Raw genomic sequence first — 20,215 nt, 5'->3', positions numbered from 1 at the left:
TTACATATCTGGTCAACAGAAGCCTCGTTCTTGAAGGCCCATGTGGAAGCCACAGCCCTAGTGGAGTGAGCTGTGATTCTTTCAGGAGGCTGCCGTCCGGCAGTCTCATAAGCCAATCGGATAATGCTTTTAAGCCAAAAGGAAAGAGAGGTAGAAGTTGCTTTTTGATCTCTCCTTTTACCAGAATAAACAACAAACAAAGAAGATGTTTGTCTGAAATCTTTAGTAGCCTCTAAATAGAATTTTAGAGCACGGACTACGTCCAAATTGTGTAACAAACGTTCCTTCTTTGAAACTGGATTCGGACACAAAGAAGGTACAACTATCTCCTGGTTAATATTTTTGTTGGAAACAACTTTCGGAAGAAAACCAGGCTTAGTACGCAAAACCACCTTATCTGCATGGAACACCAGATAGGGCGGAGAACACTGCAGAGCAGATAACTCTGAAATTCTTCTAGCAGAAGAAATTGCAACCAAAAACAAAACTTTCCAAGATAATAACTTAATATCTACGGAATGTAAGGGTTCAAACGGAACCCCTTGAAGAACTGAAAGAACTAGATTTAGACTCCAGGGAGGAGTCAAAGGTCTGTAGACAGGCTTGATCCTAACCAGAGCCTGCACAAATGCTTGAACATCTGGCACAGCTGCCAGTCTTTTGTGAAGTAAAACAGATAAAGCAGAGATCTGTCCCTTCAGAGAACTAGCAGATAATCCTTTCTCCAAACCTTCTTGTAGAAAGGAAAGAATCTTAGGAATTTTTATCTTGTTCCAAGGGAATCCTTTAGATTCACACCAATAGATATATTTTTTCCATATTTTATGGTAAATTTTTCTAGTTACAGGCTTTCTAGCCTGAATCAGAGTATTTATTACAGAATCTGAAAACCCACGCTTTGATAAAATTAAGCGTTCAATCTCCAAGCCGTCAGTTGGAGGGAAGCCAGATTCGGATGTTCGAATGGACCTTGAACAAGAAGGTCCTGTCTCAAAGGTAGCTTCCATGGTGGAGCCGATGACATATTCACCAGGTCTGCATACCAAGTCCTGCGTGGCCACGCAGGAGCTATCAAGATTACCGGAGCCCTCTCCTGATTGATCCTGGCTACCAACCTGGGAATGAGAGGAAATGGTGGGAATACATAAGCTAGGTTGAAGGTCCAAGGCGCTACTAGTGCATCCACTAGAGTCGCCTTGGGATCCCTGGATCTGGACCCGTAGCAAGGAACCTTGAAGTTCTGACGAGACGCCATCAGATCCATGTCTGGAATGCCCCATAATTGAGTTATTTGGGCAAAGATTTCCGGATGGAGTTCCCACTCCCCCGGATGGAAAGTCTGACGACTCAGAAAATCCGCTTCCCAATTTTCCACTCCTGGGATGTGGATTGCAGACAAGTGGCAGGAGTGATCCTCCGCCCATTGAATTATTTTGGTCACTTCTTCCATCGCCAGGGAACTCCTTGTTCCCCCCTGATGATTGATATATGCAACAGTCGTCATGTTGTCTGATTGAAACCGTATGAATTTGGCCTTTGCTAGTTGAGGCCAAGCTTTGAGAGCATTGAATATCGCTCTCAGTTCCAGAATGTTTATCGGGAGAAGAGATTCTTCCCGAGACCATAGGCCCTGAGCTTTCAGGGGTTCCCAGACCGCGCCCCAGCCCACCAGACTGGCGTCGGTCGTGACAATGACCCACTCTGGTCTGCGGAAGCTCATTCCCTGTGACAGATTGTCCAGGGTCAGCCACCAACGGAGTGAATCTCTGGTCTTTTGATCTACTTGAATCGTCGGAGACAAGTCTGTATAATCCCCATTCCACTGTCTGAGCATGCACAGTTGTAATGGTCTTAGATGAATTCGTGCAAAAGGAACTATGTCCATTGCTGCAACCATCAATCCTATTACTTCCATGCACTGCGCTATGGAAGGACGAAGAACGGAATGAAGTACTTGACAAGAGCTTAGAATTTTTGATTTTCTGACCTCTGTCAGAAAAATCCTAATTTCTAAGGAATCTATTATTGTTCCCAAGAAGGGAACTCTTGTTGACGGGGACAGAGAACTTTTTTCTTTGTTCACCTTCCATCCGTGAGATCTGAGAAAGGCTAGGACGATGTCCGTATGAGCCTTTGCTTTTGACAGAGACGACGCTTGAATCAGGATGTCGTCCAAGTAAGGTACTACTGCAATGCCCCTTGGTCTTAGAACCGCTAGAAGGGACCCTAGTACCTTTGTGAAAATTCTCGGAGCGGTGGCTAATCCGAATGGAAGTGCCACAAACTGGTAATGCTTGTCCAGAAAAGCGAACCTTAGGAACTGATGATGTTCCTTGTGGATAGGAATATGAAGGTACGCATCCTTTAAATCCACGGTGGTCATAAATTGACCTTCCTGGATGGTGGGAAGGATCGTTCGAATGGTTTCCATTTTGAACGATGGAACCCTGAGAAATTTGTTTAGGATCTTGAGATCTAAAATTGGTCTGAATGTTCCCTCTTTTTTGGGAACTATGAACAGGTTGGAATAAAAACCCATCCCTTGTTCTCTTATTGGAACTGGATGAATTACTCCCATCTTTAACAGGTCTTCTACACAATGTAAGAATGCCTGTCTTTTTATTTGGTTTGAAGATAATTGAGACCTGTGGAACCTTCCCCTTGGGGGTAGTTCCTTGAATTCCAGGAGATAACCTTGAGAAACTATTTCTAGTGCCCAAGGATCCTGAACATCTCTTGCCCAAGCCTGAGCAAAGAGAGAAAGTCTGCCCCCCACCAGATCCGGTCCCGGATCGGGGGCCATCCCTTCATGCTGTTTTGGTAGCAGTGGCAGGCTTCTTGGCCTGCTTACCCTTGTTCCAGCCTTGCATCGGTCTCCAGGCTGGTTTGGGTTGTGAAGTATTACCCTCTTGCTTAGAGGATGTAGAGATAGAGGCTGGTCCGTTTCTGCGAAAGGGACGAAAATTAGGCTTATTTTTAGCCTTAAAAGACCTATCCTGAGGGAGGGCGTGGCCCTTTCCCCCGGTGATGTCTGAAATAATCTCTTTCAAATCAGGCCCAAACAGTGTTTTACCCTTGAAAGGGATGTTAAGCAATTTTGTTTTGGAAGACACATCCGCTGACCAAGACTTTAGCCAAAGCGCTCTGCGCGCCACGATAGCAAACCCTGAATTTTTCGCCGCTAATCTAGCTAATTGCAAAGCGGCATCTAAAATAAAAGAGTTAGCCAATTTAAGTGCTTGAACTCTGTCCATAACCTCCTCATACGAAGATTCTTTATTGAGCGACTTTTCTAGTTCCTCGAACCAGAAACACGCTGCCGTAGTGACAGGAACAATGCATGAAATTGGTTGTAGAAGGTAACCTTGCTGAACAAACATCTTTTTAAGCAAACCCTCTAATTTTTTATCCATAGGATCTTTGAAAGCACAACTATCTTCGATAGGAATAGTAGTGCGTTTGTTTAGAGTAGAAACCGCCCCCTCGACCTTGGGGACTGTCTGCCATAAGTCCTTTCTGGGGTCGACTATAGGAAATAATTTCTTAAATATAGGGGGGGGAACAAAAGGTATGCCGGGCCTTTCCCACTCCTTATTTACTATGTCCGCCACCCGCTTGGGTATAGGAAAGGCGTCGGGGGGCACCGGAACCTCTAGGAACTTATCCATCTTACATAATTTCTCTGGAATGACCAAATTGTCACAATCATCCAGAGTAGATAACACCTCCTTAAGCAGTGCGCGGAGATGTTCTAATTTAAATTTAAAAGTTACAACATCAGGTTCAGCTTGTTGAGAAATTTTTCCTGAATCTGAAATTTCTCCCTCAGACAAAACCTCCCTCCTGGTCCCTGCAGATTGGTGTGAGGGTATGTCAGAACAGTTATCATCAGCGTCCTCTTGCTCTTCAGTGTTTAAAACAGAGCAATCGCGCTTTCTGTGATAAGTAGCCATTTTGGATAAAATGTTTGCTATAGAATTATCCATTACAGCCGTTAATTGTTGCATGGTAATAAGAATTGGCGCACTAGATGTACTAGGGGCCTCTTGTGTGGGCAAAACTGGTGTAGACACAGAAGGGGATGATGTAGTATCATGCTTACTCCCCTCATTAGAGGAATCATCTTGGGCAATATCATTATCTGTGGCATCATTGTCCCTACTTTGTTTGGACACTATGGCACAATTATCACATAAATTTAAATGGGGAGAAACCTTGGTTTTCATACATATAGAACATAGCTTATCTGATGGTACAGATATGTTAAACAGGCTTAAACTTGTCAACAAAGCACAAAAAACGTTTTAAAATAAAACCGTTAAATTTCAAACTGAACACACTTTATTACTGAATATGTGAAAAAGTATGAAGGAAATGTTCAAAATTCACCAAAATTTCACCACAGTGTCTTAAAAGTATTGCACACCAAATTTCAAAGCTTTAACCCTTAAATTAACGGAACCGGAGCCGTTTTTACATTTAACCCCTATACAGTCCCAGCTATCTGCTTTGCTGAGACCCAACCAAGCCCAGAGGGGAATACGATACCAAATGACGCCTTCTATAAGCTTTTTCAGTGGTTCTTAGCTCCTCACACATGCATCTGCATGCCTTGCTCTCCAAAAACAACTGCGCATTAGTGGCGCGAAAATGAGGCTCTGCCTATAACTAGAAAAGGCCCCCATCTGAAAAAGGTGTCCAATACAGTGCCTGCCGTTTTTCTAAACAATCCCCAAGATTATAATAACTATTAAGAGTTATAATCTGCAAAATATGCTTAGCAAAGAAATCGTTTTAGCCCAGAAAAATGTCTACCAGTTTTTTAAGCCCTTATGAAGCCCTTTATTCTTTTACTTAATCTAAGAAAATGGCTTACCGGTCCCCATAAGGGGAAATGACAGCCTTCCAGCATTACATAGTCTTGTTAGAAATGTGGCCAGTCATACCTCAAGCAGAAAAGTCTGCCAACTGTTTCCCCCAACTGAAGTTACTTCATCTCAACAGTCCTGTGTGGAAACAGCAATCGATTTTAGTAACGTTTGCTAAAATCATCTTCCTCTTACAAACATAAATCTTCATCTCTTTTCTGTTTCAGAGTAAATAGTACATACCAGCACTATTTTAAAATAACAAACACTTGATTGAAGAATAAAAACTACATTTAAACACCAAAAAACTCTTAACCATCTCCGTGGAGATGTTGCCTGTGCAACGGCAAAGAGAATGACTGGGGTAGGCGGAGCCTAGGAGGGATCATGTGACCAGCTTTGCTGGGACTCTTTGCCATTTCCTGTTGGGGAAGAGAATATTCCACAAGTAAGGATGACGCCGTGGACCGGACACACCTATGTTGGAGAAATGGCTTTGTAAGATTGGAAGTTCCCACTCTTGAAACACATGCAAATGACATCAAGGGCCTGTCTCACTAACAAACCTATTCGTAAAAAGGTTGTTTAGTTCTTTTTTTTTAGATAAAGCACAGGTAGGAGGGGATTTCCCCTAAGCTGATCCTGGTGCCAGGATCAGTATACACTGATTGTATTATAGTCAACAGGTCTCTTAACAGGCTTTCCCTTATAGTCATAGTGAAGCATAATGTATTAATATTTTTACTCCATCATTAGAGTAAAAGAAGGGGTGCAAAATTGCAACACAGCCTTAGGGCCAGATTTACTAGTTACATAGAAAACACTGCTGGAACAGAAAACTTGTTGTTTTACAATGTAACACTCAATTATTAACCTTGAAGTTTCCTACTGGGTACAGACCTCTTCTTGTCGGGCTGAATATTCCAGTGCCGCATATTAAGTAACCTCTTTAACGGCGCTATTTTTCCTCAGCAATAGCGCAATTTGTTTCCTTAATTATTGGAGTCTAAAATGTCCTCCCTGTTACACCTTTTACAGGTTATAGTCAGCACCCTTAGGGCCTTAACAATTTTCAGAATTTTTTTCTGAAAAATTATATTGTGATTTCCTTTCATATAAATACAACAGTTCAAGATGGGGTTTAACCCACCTATCCAATCTGATAAAGGTCTTGCATGTAACCTTTAAGCTACTGCCTGCCATAAAATCACCCGATCCTCCATCCCTAGTGCCACTGTTCGTGGCTGGTTAAGCGAGCCCATTCACCCCATTCTCTTTTGTTTTCTTCACTGATTTTTTTGAACACCTCCTCACGTTTTTTGACTCCATCCACCTCTTCACTCCCTTCCCCCACGGTTTTGCTTCCCCTTTTTTTCTCTCCCCCTGGCACTGGGAGGATTCTCCCCTTATTAATATCTTATCCTTACTATTTTTTCACACGTATTGTCTATTCGGCACATGGATAAATTCCTCCACACTCACTCTAAGTCTCCCTCACCAGCCATGGCAGCAAAACATAGGTATAGGAGAGCCAAAAACACCTCAGATAATTTGGCAGATGTACACCTGACTCCCGCAAATATATCATCCACCAACAAAGTAACCAATATACAAACTCTGGTAGCTAACATCTCTGAGGCCCTGACTCCCAAATTTGAAGCACTTAAAGCAGAGATTAAACAGGACATCACCTTATTGACACAGGTAATTAGACAATTCGCAAGTAGAATAAATGAAGTAGAGCAAAGGGTGTCAGATCTCGAAGACCTCACTACATCACAAAGCTCCAGTTTAGAGGTCGCTAATGCAAATATTGCTAAAATGCAATTAAAAACCGAGGACCTCGAAAATCGTTCTAGAAGAAATAATATTTGGATAATAATTGGGATCCCCGAAGGGAAACAATACGAAGACTTAAGCGCCTTCATTTCAGAATCATTAGTTAAGCTTCTAAAAATTCCCCACACTTATCATCAGATGATAGTCGAAAGAGCCCATAGGCTAGGAAAACCCCCGATAGATAATAAAGGAAATGGTAGGCCCAGACCTGTAATAGCAAGACTGTTAAACTTCCAAGATAAGGTCACCCTACTTCAGTACTTCCGTAAGAATCAACCTATCACCATCAGAGATGCTAAACTCCTCCTATTCCAGGACTATTCAGCTGAAACAGCGTCAAAGACAAGGGGTTTAGCCCCAGTCTGTACTAAATTTATACAATTAGTCTACCAGGCTACCATTATATATCCTTCAAAATTGAAAGTCCTTGTTAGAGAGGAAGTCCATTTTTTTGACAATGCACAAGAGGGAATTAAACTCTCCAGAGTAAATGCTGACTGAGTTAATATACCATTTTACAACATTATATATTTTTGGAATGCAGAATGTGTTTAGGAGGGAAAACTCCCTAGGGCCCCCCCCTCTTCCCCCCTTTTTTTTTTCTCCCCCCTTTTTTTTTCTCTTCTTTTCTTCTCCCTTTTTTCTTTCCTTTCCCTCCCTTCCTCCTGCCTCTCTTTTCCTTTCCTCCCACCCACGTGATTGATAAATAAGATGGCAAACTTTAAAATAGTTTCTTGGAATGTGGGTGGCATCACTACTCCCATTAAAAGGAAATCAATCCTCCCATTAAAAGGAAATCAATCCTCACCCATTTGAGAAAGAATAACACCGACATAGCGTTTCTTCAGGAAACGCATTTAAATCTAGAGGAAGTTATGAAGCTCAAGACATCATGGGTGAAAGAAGTTTTTGCATCATCAAGTTCCGGGAGGAAGAGAGGGGTGGCAATATTGGTAGGAAAAAGGACTAATATAGAAGTCATCAACATTAGGGTAGACTAGGAGGGGAGATTTGTGATGTTAAAAGCCAAAATTACTAAATTGGTTTTCACCTTCTGCAATATCTATGCACCTAACGTTATTGACCCAGAGTTTTGGGATACGCTACAGTCTAAAATCCTTTCATGCTCCAAGGGCCACTTAGTCCTCGGAGGAGACTTCAATATGGCCCCACACTGTCTTTTGGACAGACTTAGACAGAGCATTAAACAGCTAAAACATAAAAGGGATAATCTAGAGACCAAGCTGATGACAAAAGTTATGAAAAATTTAGATATCAGGGATGTTTGGAGAATTCAGAATCGAAGAAAAGAGATTTCACTTGTCTATCCAAGGCCCATAAAACATTGTCTAGAATTGATCTCTTCTTGATTGACGAAAGACTTTGCATAATGAAGGTAAAGGCAGGAATAATGCTCATCTTTCTATCTGATCATGGGCCTATATTTTTAGAGTTCCAGCTAAATTCTTTTAAAGCTAAACCTCCTTGATTTTATTTTCCCTCTTTCCTCGCATCAGACTTGAAATTCAAAAATCTGCTTAAAAACAAATTTAAAGATTACACTCACTTTAATCGGGAATACACGGATCGGCCTTTATTATTCTGGGAAGCTGCAAAAGCAGTGCTAAGGGGTGAAATCATTGCATATAAGTCCATGATAGTCAGGAAACTCAAATTAAGGAAGAAAGAAATAACTAAATCAGTAACTAATTCTTATAATCGCTTCCTGCTGGAAAAAACACCAGTAAATTGGGCAAAATATACCCGAGCTAAGAGCAAAAGAGATACCTTAGCAGTTTATCATGAAACTCAAAAAGACTTAAAACTTCAAGCCAAACTCTAAGATTTCTTACCCCACAATAACAGCTGAATCTGCAGAGATTCTTAATGCCCCGATTACAGAAAAAAAAATAGGGAAAACCATCTCTGACCTTGCCTTGAATAAAACACCTGGGCCTGATGGGCTACCCAACGAGTTCTGTAAAATCTTATGCTCAGAGATCACGTCACACCTTTGCAAACTTTACAACAATATGTATGTTAATTGAGAACCAGTAGCTACGTCTTTTTCCGCCTCACATACAATTCTAATTCTTAAGGGTGGGAAAGATCCCTCTCAGAGAGAGTCATACAGGGAGTGCAGAATTATTAGGCAAATTAGTATTTTGACCACATCATGCTCTTTATGCATGTTGTCTTACTCCAAGCTGTATAGGCTCGAAAGCCTACTACCAATTAACCATATTAGGTGATGTGCATCTCTGTAATGAGAAGGGGTGTGGTCTAATGACATCAACACCATATATCAGGTGTGCATAATTATTAGGCAGCTTCCTTTCCTTTGGCAAAATGGGTCAAAAGAAGGACTTGACAGGCTCAGAAAAGTCAAAAATAGTTAGATATCTTGCAGAGGGATGCAGCACTCTTAAAATTGCAAAGCTTCTGAAGCGTGATCATCGAACAATCAAGCGTTTCATTCAAAATAGTCAACAGGGTAGCAAGAAGCGTGTGGAAAAACCAAGGCGCAAAATAACTGCCCATGAACTGAGAAAAGTCAAGCGTGCAGCTGCCAAGATGCCACTTGCCACCAGTTTGGCCATATTTCAGAGCTGCAACATCACTGGATGGCCCAAAAGCACAAGGTGTGCAATACTCAGAGACATGGCCAAGGTAAGAAAGGCTGAAAGACGACCACCACTGAACAAGACACACAAGCTGAAACGTCAAGACTGGGCCAAGAAATATCTCAAGACTGATTTTTCTAAGGTTTTATGGACTGATGAAATGAGAGTGAGTCTTGATGGGCCAGATGGATGGGCCCGTGGCTGGATTGGTAAAGGGCAGAGAGCTCCAGTCCGACTCAGACGCCAGCAAGGTGGAGGTGGAGTACTGGTTTGGGCTGGTATCATCAAAGATGAGCTTGTGGGGCCTTTTCGGGTTGAGGATGGAGTCAAGCTCAACTCCCAGTCCTACTGCCAGTTTCTGGAAGACACCTTCTTCAAGCAGTGGTACAGGAAGAAGTTTGCATCCTTCAAGAAAAACATGATTTTCATGGAGGACAATGCTCCATCACACGCGTCCAAGTACTCCACAGCGTGGCTGGCAAGAAAGGGTATAAAAGAAGAAAATCTAATGACATGGCCTCCTTGTTCACCTGATCTGAACCCCATTGAGAACCTGTGGTCCATCATCAAATGTGAGATTTACAAGGAGGGAAAACAGTACACCTCTCTGAACAGTGTCTGGGAGGCTGTGGTTGCTGCTGCACGCAATGTTGATGGTGAACAGATCAAAACACTGACAGAATCCATGGATGGCAGGCTTTTGAGTGTCCTTGCAAAGAAAGGTGGCTATATTGGTCACTGATTTGTTTTTGTTTTGTTTTTGAATGTCAGAAATGTATATTTGTGAATGTTGAGATGTTATATTGGTTTCACTGGTAAAAATAAATAATTGAAATGGGTATATATTTGTTTTTTGTTAAGTTGCCTAATAATTATGCACAGTAATAGTCACCTGCACACACAGATATCCCCCTAAAATAGCTATAACTAAAAACAAACTAAAAACTACTTCCAAAACTATTCAGCTTTGATATTAATGAGTTTTTTGGGTTCATTGAGAACATGGTTGTTGTTCAATAATAAAATTAATCCTCAAAAATACAACTTGCCTAATAATTCTGCACTCCCTGTATAGACCTATAGCTCTCTTAAATTCAGATTGCAAGATACTTACGTAAATTTTAGCTCAGAGGCTTCAGGTAACACTCTCTAATATTATTCATAAAGATCAAGCCGGCTTTCTACATACGCGAAATTTCTCAGCAAAAATAAGAGATGCTCTGGTAATCACAGAATATTTCGGGAACTTGGCGACATCTTCAGAGGGGGGAGGAGAGGGCGCTCCTGACCTAGCTATGGTTTCAATTGATGCAGAGAAAGCTTTTGATTCGGTACATTTTGACCATCTCTTCTCCTCCTTAGCCAAGTTTGGTTTTAGAGGTGGTTTTTTCAATTTTATTGGAAGTTTGTACAAAGATCCCCACACGAGAATTATAGTTAACAACACTCTGTCCCCACGGATTACGTTGAGAAGGGGAACTCGTCAGGGATGCCCCCTCTCCCCCCTCCTCTTTAATGTCTCTATTGAACTACTAGCAACTATGATCAGGCACCGATTAGAGGGTATCAAAATAGGTAAACAAGAGATGAAAATAGCTTTGTATGCGGACAACATACTTATCTACCTGTCAAACACCAAAATCAGCATACCTAAACTTCTCCAGATTATCGATCAGTTTGGTTCTTTTTCAGGCTATAAGGTCAATGCAGCAAAATCTGAACTCCTTTGGCTCAGAAAAAGTGCCAACTCTACTCCCAATATCCCCTTTCGAACAGTCAATGATTCACTTAAATATTTAGGGATTCGTATTCCACCTAAGTTAGGTGATATTTATAATCTTAACATCCTTCCAGTTTTGGCAAACTTCAGGGAGAAACTTAGATGCTGGCAAAATCTACCATTATCCATCTCTGGGAGAATCGCCCTGTTATAGATGGTTCTTCTCCCGAAGCTGCTATATGTCTTACAGAACACTTCAATAATATTTCTAGAAAGGGACATTCAATCACTTAACAGTACATTGAGAACATTTATATGGCAGGGGAAAAAACTCAGGATATCTTTAATTAAACTATCTCTCGCAAAGGAGTACGGAGGACTTGCACTGCCCGACGTCCGATTGTACAACTATATTTTTTTGGCCCTTATAGTGCCAGATTGGATCTTTTCCAATAATTATGTAGTGAACAATGCACTCAAGGAATGCATTTGTTACCCATTTCTCCTGTTAGCACTAATCCACTGTGAGCTGAAAGGGCTTCCGACGGGTATTAAGAGTCTTAAAACCTTTTACAACCCATTAAAGGCTTGGTAGAGAATAGGGAACCTTCTTTCAATAAACTGTAGGGTCTCTCAATACCTACCCTTGATGGGCAATCCAAAATTTCAAGCAGGTCTAGACTCAGCAGTATTTAAAAAATGGCATAATGCAGGGCTAAACAGGATAGAATATCTAATAGATAAAGAAAAAAAATGTGTTAAAACATTTGAGGAATTAAAGAATGAATTTAACATTACTAATAAGGAGTTTTTTGCATATCTACAAATAAGACATTTTACTCTAGAATTAATGAAGCAGGTAAATTGGTGCTGGACCTTGGGCAATTTGGAAAGTTGGCTCACTTTGGTCAAGAAAGGGTGTATGTCTATCACTCTGTGTTATCATCTCTTAGGATCCACTAAGGGAGCCCCCATTCTAGAGAAAATTGCCTCTGAATGGAATCTGCTGATACCTCAGACTAACATTGATTCCAAATTTATACAAGCATCTATCTTAAAGTAGCACAGACCACTCTCTCAGCTACCTGGAGAGAAGCACACGTTAAACTTTTACATAAGTCATACTTTACCCCTGAAAAAGGCTGCAAGCTTCGGAATCTAAATTTTAACAAATGTCCTAAATGCTCTTTTCCAGCAGCAGATTTACTGCACATGTTATGGAACTGTCCAAAGACTAGACAGTTTTGGTGGAAAGTAGAATTTTGGCTGAATAATTCACTTAAGATCTCCTTCCTGACACTATCAGTAGCTATCAGTAACCCATGTTTTATTCAGTCTAAAAAACCATGAGGGACGCCAACTTAGTGAAAAATTTATAAATGTATCAGTCCTGGCAGCTAGGCATTTAATTTTCAAAAAATGGAAAATGAGAGAGATGCCAAGTATCCTAGAAATTAAAAATTATTTGAAGAAACAATGGCCTAGATTTGGAGTTTGGCGGTAAAAGGGCTGTTAACGCTCCGCGGGCTTTTTTCTGGCCGCACCATAAATTTAACTCTGGTATCGAGAGTTCAAACAAATGCTGCGTTAGGCTCCAAAAAAGGAGCGTAGAGCATTTTTTCCGCAAATGCAACTCTCGATACCAGAGTTGCTTACGGACGCGGCCAGCCTCAAAAACGTGCTTGTGCACGATTCTCCCATAGGAAACAATGGGACTGTTTGAGCTGAAAAAAAACCTAACACCTGCAAAAAAGCAGCGTTCAGCTCCTAACGCAGCCCCATTGTTTCCTATGGGGAAACACTTCCTACGTCTGCACCTAACATGTACCCCGAGTCTAAACACCCCTAACCTTACACTTATTAACCCCTATTCTGCCGCCCCCGCTATCGCTGACCCCTGCATATTTTTTTTAACCCCTAATCTGCCGCTCCGTAAACCGCCGCAACCTACGTTATCCCTATGTACCCCTAATCTGCTGCCCTAACATCGCCGACCCCTATATTATATTTATTAACCCCTAATCTGCCCCCCTCAACGTCGCCGACACCTGCCTACACTTATTAACCCCTAATCTGCCGAGCGGACCTGAGCGCTACTATAATAAAGTTATTAACCCCTAATCCGCCTCACTAACCCTATCATAAATAGTATTAACCCCTAATCTGCCCTCCCTAACATCGCCGACACCTACCTTCAATTATTAACCCCTAATCTGCCGAGCGGACCTCACCGCTATTCTAATAAATGTATTAACCCCTAAAGCTAAGTCTAACCCTAACACTAACACCCCCCTAACTTAAATATAATTTACATCTAACGAAATAAATTAACACTTATTAAATAACTTATTCCTATTTAAAGCTAAATACTTACCTGTAAAATAAATCCTAATATAGCTACAATATAAATTATAATTATATTATAGCTATTTTAGGATTAATATTTATTTTACAGGCAACTTTGTAATTATTTTAACCAGGTACAATAGCTATTAAATAGTTAAGAACTATTTAATAGTTACCTAGTTAAAATAATAACAAATTTACCTGTAAAATAAATCCTAACCTAAGATATAATTAAACCTAACACTACCCTATCAATAAATTAATAAAATAAACTACCTACAATTACCTACAATTAACCTAACACTACACTATCAATAAATTAATTAATTAAACACAATTCCTACAAATAAATACAATTAAATAAACTAGCTAAAGTACAAAAAATAAAAAAGAACTAAGTTACAAAAAATAAAAAAATATTTACAAACATAAGAAAAATATTACAACAATTTTAAACTAATTACACCTACTCTAAGCCCCCTAATAAAATAACAAAGACCCCCAAAATAAAAAATTCCCTACCCTATTCTAAATTTAAAAAGTTACAAGCTCTTTTACCTTACCAGCCCTGAACAGGGCCCTTTGCGGGGCATGCCCCAAGAATTTCAGCTCTTTTGCCTGTAAAAAAAAACATACCATACCCCCCCCCAACATTACAACCCACCACCCACATACCCCTAATCTAACCCAAACCCCCCTTAAAGAAACCTAACACTAAGCCCCTGAAGATCTTCCTACCTTGTCTTCACCATCCAGGTATCACCGATCCGTCCTGGCTCCAACATCTTCATCCAACCCAAGCGGGGGTTGGCGATCCATCATCCGGTGGCTGAAGAGGTCCAGAAGAGGGTCCAAAGTCTTCCTCCTATCCGGCAAGAAGAGGACATCCGGACCGGCAAACATCTTCTCCAAGCGGCATCTTCGATCTTCTTCCATCCGGTGCGGAGCGGGTCCATCTTGAAGCAGGCGACGCGGATCCATCCTCTTCTTCCGTTGTCTCCCGACGAATGACGGTTCCTTTAAGGGACGTCATCCAAGATGGCGTCCCTCGAATTCCGATTGGCTGATAGGATTCTATCAGCCAATCAGAATTAAGGTAGGAATTTTCTGATTGGCTGATGGAATCAGCCAATCAGAATCAAGTTCAATCCGATTGGCTGATCCAATCAGCCAATCAGATTGAGCTTGCATTCTATTGGCTGTTCCGATCAGCCAATAGAATGCGAGCTCAATCTGATTGGCTGATTGGATCAGCCAATCGGATTGAACTTGATTCTGATTGGCTGATTCCATCAGCCAATCAGAAAATTCCTACCTTAATTCCGATTGGCTGATAGAATCCTATCAGCCAATCGGAATTCGAGGGACGCCATCTTGGATGACGTCCCTTAAAGGAACAGTCATTCGTCGTTCAGTCGTCGGTCCGGATGGATGTTCCGCGCTGGAGGTCTTCAGGATCCTGCCGCTTCGCTCCGGATTGAAGACCATAGAAGATGCCGCCTGGATGATGACTTCAATCGGATGGAAGATCCTCTTCTGCCCCGCTTGGATGAAGACTTTGACCGGATCATGGACCTCTTCAGCCCCCCGCTTGGGCTTGGATCAGGACATCGGAGGAGCTCTTCAGGACGGATCGGTGAACCTGGATGGTGAAGACAAGGTAGGAAGATCTTCAGGGGCTTAGTGTTAGGTTTATTTAAGGGGGGTTTGGGTTAGATTAGGGGTATGTGGGTGGTGGGTTGTAATGTTGGGGGGGGGGGTATTGTATTTATTCTTTTACAGGCAAAAGAGCTGAAATTCTTGGGGCATGCCCCGCAAGGGCCCTGTTCAGGGCTGGTAAGGTAAAAGAGCTTGTAACTTTTTTAATTTAGAATAGGGTAGGGAATTTTTTATTTTGGGGGTCTTTGTTATTTTATTAGGGGGCTTAGAGTAGGTGTAATTAGTTTAAAATTGTTGTAATATTTTTCTTATGTTTGTAAATATTTTATTATTTTTTGTAACTTAGTTCTTTTTTATTTTTTGTACTTTAGCTAGTTTATTTAATTGTATTTATTTGTAGGAATTGTGTTTAATTAATTTATTGATAGTGTAGTGTTAGGTTAATTGTAGGTAATTGTAGGTAGTTTATTTAATTATTTTATTGATAGGGTAGTGTTAGGTTTAATTATATCTTAGGTTAGGATTTATTTTACAGGTAAATGTGTTATTATTTTAACTAGGTAACTATTAAATAGTTCTTAACTATTTAATAGCTATTGTACCTGGTTAAAATAATTACAAAGTTGCCTGTAAAATAAATATTAATCCTAAAATAGCTATAATATAATTATAATTTATATTGTAGCTATATTAGGATTTATTTTACAGGTAAGTATTTAGCTTTAAATAGGAATCATTTATTTAATAAGAGTTAATTTATTTCGTTAGATGTAAATTATATTTAAGTTAGGGGGGTGTTAGTGTTAGGGTTAGATTTAGCTTTAGGGGTTAATCCATTTATTAGAATAGCGGTGAGCTCCGGTCGGCAGATTAGGGGTTAATAATTGAAGTTAGGTGTCGGCGATGTTAGGGAGGGCAGATTAGGGGGTTAATACTATTTATTATAGGGTTAGTGAGGCGGATTAGGGGTTAATAACTTTATTATAGTAGCGCTCAGGTCTGCTCGGCAGATTAGGGGTTAATAAGTGTAGGCAGGTGTCTGCGACGTTGAGGGGGGCAGATTAGGGGTTAATAAATATAATATAGGGGTCGGCGGTGTTAGGGGCAGCAGATTAGGGGTACATAGGGATAACGTAGGTGGCGGCGCTTTGCGGTCGGAAGATTAGGGGTTAATTATTTTAAGTAGCTGGCGGCGACGTTGTGGGGGGCAGGTTAGGGGTTAATAAATGTAATACAGGGGTCGGCGGGGTTAGGGGCAGCAGATTAGGGGTACATAAGTATAACGTAGGTGGCGGTCGGCAGATTAGGGGTTAAAAATTTTAATCGAGTGGCGGCGATGTGGGGGGAGCTCGGTTTAGGGGTACATAGGTAGTTTATGGGTGTTAGTGTACTTTAGGGTACAGTAGTTAAGAGCTTTATGAACCGGCGTTAGCCAGAAAGCTCTTAACTCCTGCTATTTTCAGGCGGCTGGAGTTTTGTCGTTAGAGCTCTAACGCTCACTTCAGAAACGACTCTAAATACCAGCGTTAGGAAGATCCCATTGAAAAGATAGGATACGCAAATGGCGTAGGGGGATCTGCGGTATGGAAAAGTCGCGGCTGAAAAGTGAGCGTTAGACCCTTTAATCACTGACTCCAAATACCAGCGGGCGGCCAAAACCAGCGTTAGGAGCCTCTAACGCTGGTTTTGACGGCTACCGCCGAACTCCAAATCTAGGCCAATGTATTTTGGAACAGGGGGACACTAATATAGATAATGAATCAGATATCAGACAATTCTTTAATAAATGGGCAGCATTAATTAAATTGTTCCCGACCACTGAGATTGACTATATGTTATTCCCGTTCAGGAACTCAGAGCTGGTACTCCTTGGCATTTGGTAAACACCAATATGGCTGAATAAGAGAGGAAAAGAACAGATGTATCTTCCCCTTTCTTTACCCCTTGCTTCCTTCTTTCCTTTTTTCTTGTTCCTTTAACCTTTTTCTCCCCCCCCCCCCTTTTTTTTTCTCTTCCTCCCTTGGGAAGTGGGTTTAATAGGAATTAAAACGATTCCAGCAGCACTAAGCAGAATTACAAGATCATTTCTGTTATGGTTTTAACTCAAGTTGTATTTTAATACAATGTTAATATTATATTTTGTCTGTTTGAGATGACTGTAATGACTACTGGCCTTGTATGGCGCAAATTACATGTTAATTTTCTCTCTTTTTTTTTTCTGTATACTGCTGGTTCTAAAATAAATTATTTAAATAAAAAAAAATTGCATGCCCAATCTGAATCATGAAAGTTTAATTTTGACTAGACTGTCCCTTTAAGTGTTTATGCAAGAGTTATATTTTTAATTTTGAACATAACACATCCCTTTTAACTACAAAATGTTGCTATATTCTACAATGTACAATTTTGCTTAGAAAACGCACATTCCTCTAGTATAATATATTTTGAGTACAAAAACATGCACAATGGATTCCTGCTGCAAGTCCCACAATTGTCCTTTCATTTGCTACATGTTTAGTTAAAGAACAGGTCTTGCTGATGAACAAGGAAAATACAGCTACTATTTGCGCCATGCGCTGCTTTTAACCTTTTATGTGCTTTGCATTCATTGCATACGTTTTATCCACGTGTATTATAACAAAGGTCTCTTAGCAAACATCAGTCTTTCAACATCTATTCTTTTAAGTTCCTGCTTCCAGACAAGATATTTTTTTTTTCCCTTTTCCTTGACGTGTCTTATAAATCTGCGCATTTTCTTATTCTTTAGTTGGGTATTGGTATCCCTGAAATCTTGGCTTTGGTTTACTGAGAAAAGACACTAAAAAAGAATATATTGAGCGTGCACTAATTAAATGGTTACTATAGAAACTCACTCACTCTGAATATAATTAGGTACGTCAGACAAACAAATCTGTAAAATATGGTTTGTATAATTTCATGTTTGTATATATTGTACATTTGTTATTTAATGTAAGGAACTAATTCATTATAAAATGACTACTGTTGTCAGTTTTAGGGCTGCAATTCATTTCTTTAAACCCCATTATTGTGATCCTCAGCATCTTGCATGATAGCAAAACTTTAATAGTAGCATACTTTTCACACTTATATTTAGCAGGCAAGGGGTTAAATAGGAATGGCTGTAAAGTGTATTTGATTTCTTTCAGTTGTAGGACAACAGTCTGATGTGGCTATGCCTTCTTTTTCAGATGGATGAAATTAAATCGAAAGAACGAGTGATCTTGGCTTTAGAAAAGGAACTTGGTGTACAAGCCGGGCAAACACAAAAGCTGCTGCTTCAGAAAGAAGCGTTGGATGAACAGCTTGTGCACGCAAAGGAGGCCGAACGCTATCACAGCAGCCCAAAGAAAGAACTTCCAACTGGTGTAGCAGATATCTCAGAGCTCATGGGAAATGGGGTAAATATGGTGGTGATGAGCTTTATAACATGCTTTGCTGAAATATCATAATGTTGTAGACCTTTCACTAAGATTTAAAGGGACATGTTGATATAATTTTTCATGCATTTTTAATGCAACTGTGACAAAAGAAAAAACATTTAATGATGTATTCCTGGGTTTGTATTTATTTAAAACTAAGAGCAAATCACCAGAGTAACTGTTCTGTGAGCAATTACCATTCAGCTACATTACTGTCATCTAAATAGTGAAAAAAAGGAACAGCACATCATCATCATCAGTACTGAGTTCATGCTTAGCTTTAATGTGATCTTGTGTCATTTCATAATAAACTTCCTTAACTAAGGAAGAAAGTGATTGTGTCTGCACGTGCTCCCTTGCAAGTCCTGCTACAAGCATCCTGATTGGATGCTTAAAATCAATACGATGGGGCTTTTGAGGAAATTTTAAGGTAAACATGTCTATGTAAAAAACAATGAAGCTATAAGTGATATGTTTTCCATAATGGAATGTAGCTTTTGAGGCAATTTTGATGTAAAATATCTCCCCCCCCCCCCCCCAGATGTGAAGAAAAACCTGTTTAAACTTAAATCCATAATGTAAGTAATGTGTTGTCTACTTCCTACTAATGTTCATTGACTGATAGGTATAGGGTTGCCACCTTCAATACAGAAAAATAAGGGACGCCTGCTGCAACATGGGCCACACCCCTCTGGGACCATGATGACCAAAGGCCCGATGACATGCCAAGCTTACCCAATGAGAACCCCTTAAAGTATACATTAAGAACTTGCTTTTTCCAATAGGATGCATGCTGCAAGAAGAATGTGCAGTTGTCACATTGTTAATGCAATGCAATATTATTAACCTTCTCACTGCCAGTGATTTTATTTATATTGATGAATATTCTAAAATTCCCAGATCTAGATGCAGTTAAGCCTTGATCCTTGTTTGTGGCTGCAAAAAGGACATCCCTCATTATATATACCAAAACCACAGTCAAAGCTGTGACTACCGTGAAACATTACTTTATCTCTTTCCACCGTCACTTTCTTTGTGCAACTCTGGTAATAATTATTTTCCTCATTTGGTATGAATCTTTCATATACACCTCGATACTAATCAGGTCTTTTTATTTTGTAATCGTCTATCTCCAAGAACAAATAAACGAGCACAGGCATCATTTGTTTCTCACCAGCCATATACTCTCCATCCTTGATTTGGAATGCTGCCATGTCCGTGATATAACAAACAATACAGGGACTTCACGTACAGTACCGGGATGGGATAGAACCTTAGAATGTTCGATTTTTGTTACCAAAGCCGCTCATCTAGCTCCCTAGCAACCCAGCCGGACAATGTCATTTAGGCCACACGTACTTGCGTGGAGTTTTTTTTTTTAAAGTAACTTTATTAGTAAGAAGAAGCTTCATTATACACAGTGCTGCTTAGTGTGTTTTGGCTTGCTATACATAGTATTCAAATAAAAACTGCCCATGAGCTCCCATTTCTTTCCAGATGAATTTCATATTACAGTTTAACCATCAAAAGTAGTTTTTTAAAATCTGTGAAGTGCTAGCTATAATTGAAAAGTAACTCACCGGAGAGCAGCTGAGAGCCTGTAGCCAAGCTCCGGACCGAACACACCCGCCAGGAACAGCCAGAGACTAGGGTAACTCTATGCAGTTGCACGGCTGAGCACAGGGCTAGCATGCCACCCCTCACACTGCTCACTACCCG

General features: G+C 40.4%; 1 protein-coding gene across 4 annotated transcripts in view; it reads left to right on the top strand.

Moving 5' to 3' along the window:
• JAKMIP1 (janus kinase and microtubule interacting protein 1) overlaps positions 1-20,215 on the top strand; it is a 441,501-nt gene that overhangs the window by 163,283 nt on the left and 258,003 nt on the right. For all 4 annotated transcript variants that reach the window (XM_053704153.1, XM_053704152.1, XM_053704150.1 and 1 more), the window contains exon 5: positions 18,266-18,475. In XM_053704153.1, coding sequence (XP_053560128.1) covers positions 18,266-18,475 — 210 coding nt within the window. The remainder of the gene's footprint in view (positions 1-18,265; positions 18,476-20,215) is intronic.

This window comes from Bombina bombina, chromosome 2, assembly GCF_027579735.1.
Source record: "Bombina bombina isolate aBomBom1 chromosome 2, aBomBom1.pri, whole genome shotgun sequence".
Lineage (NCBI taxonomy): Eukaryota > Metazoa > Chordata > Amphibia > Anura > Bombinatoridae > Bombina > Bombina bombina.
The sequence above is the reverse complement of the archived record's forward strand: the minus strand, read 5'-3'. Positions and strand labels throughout refer to the sequence as shown.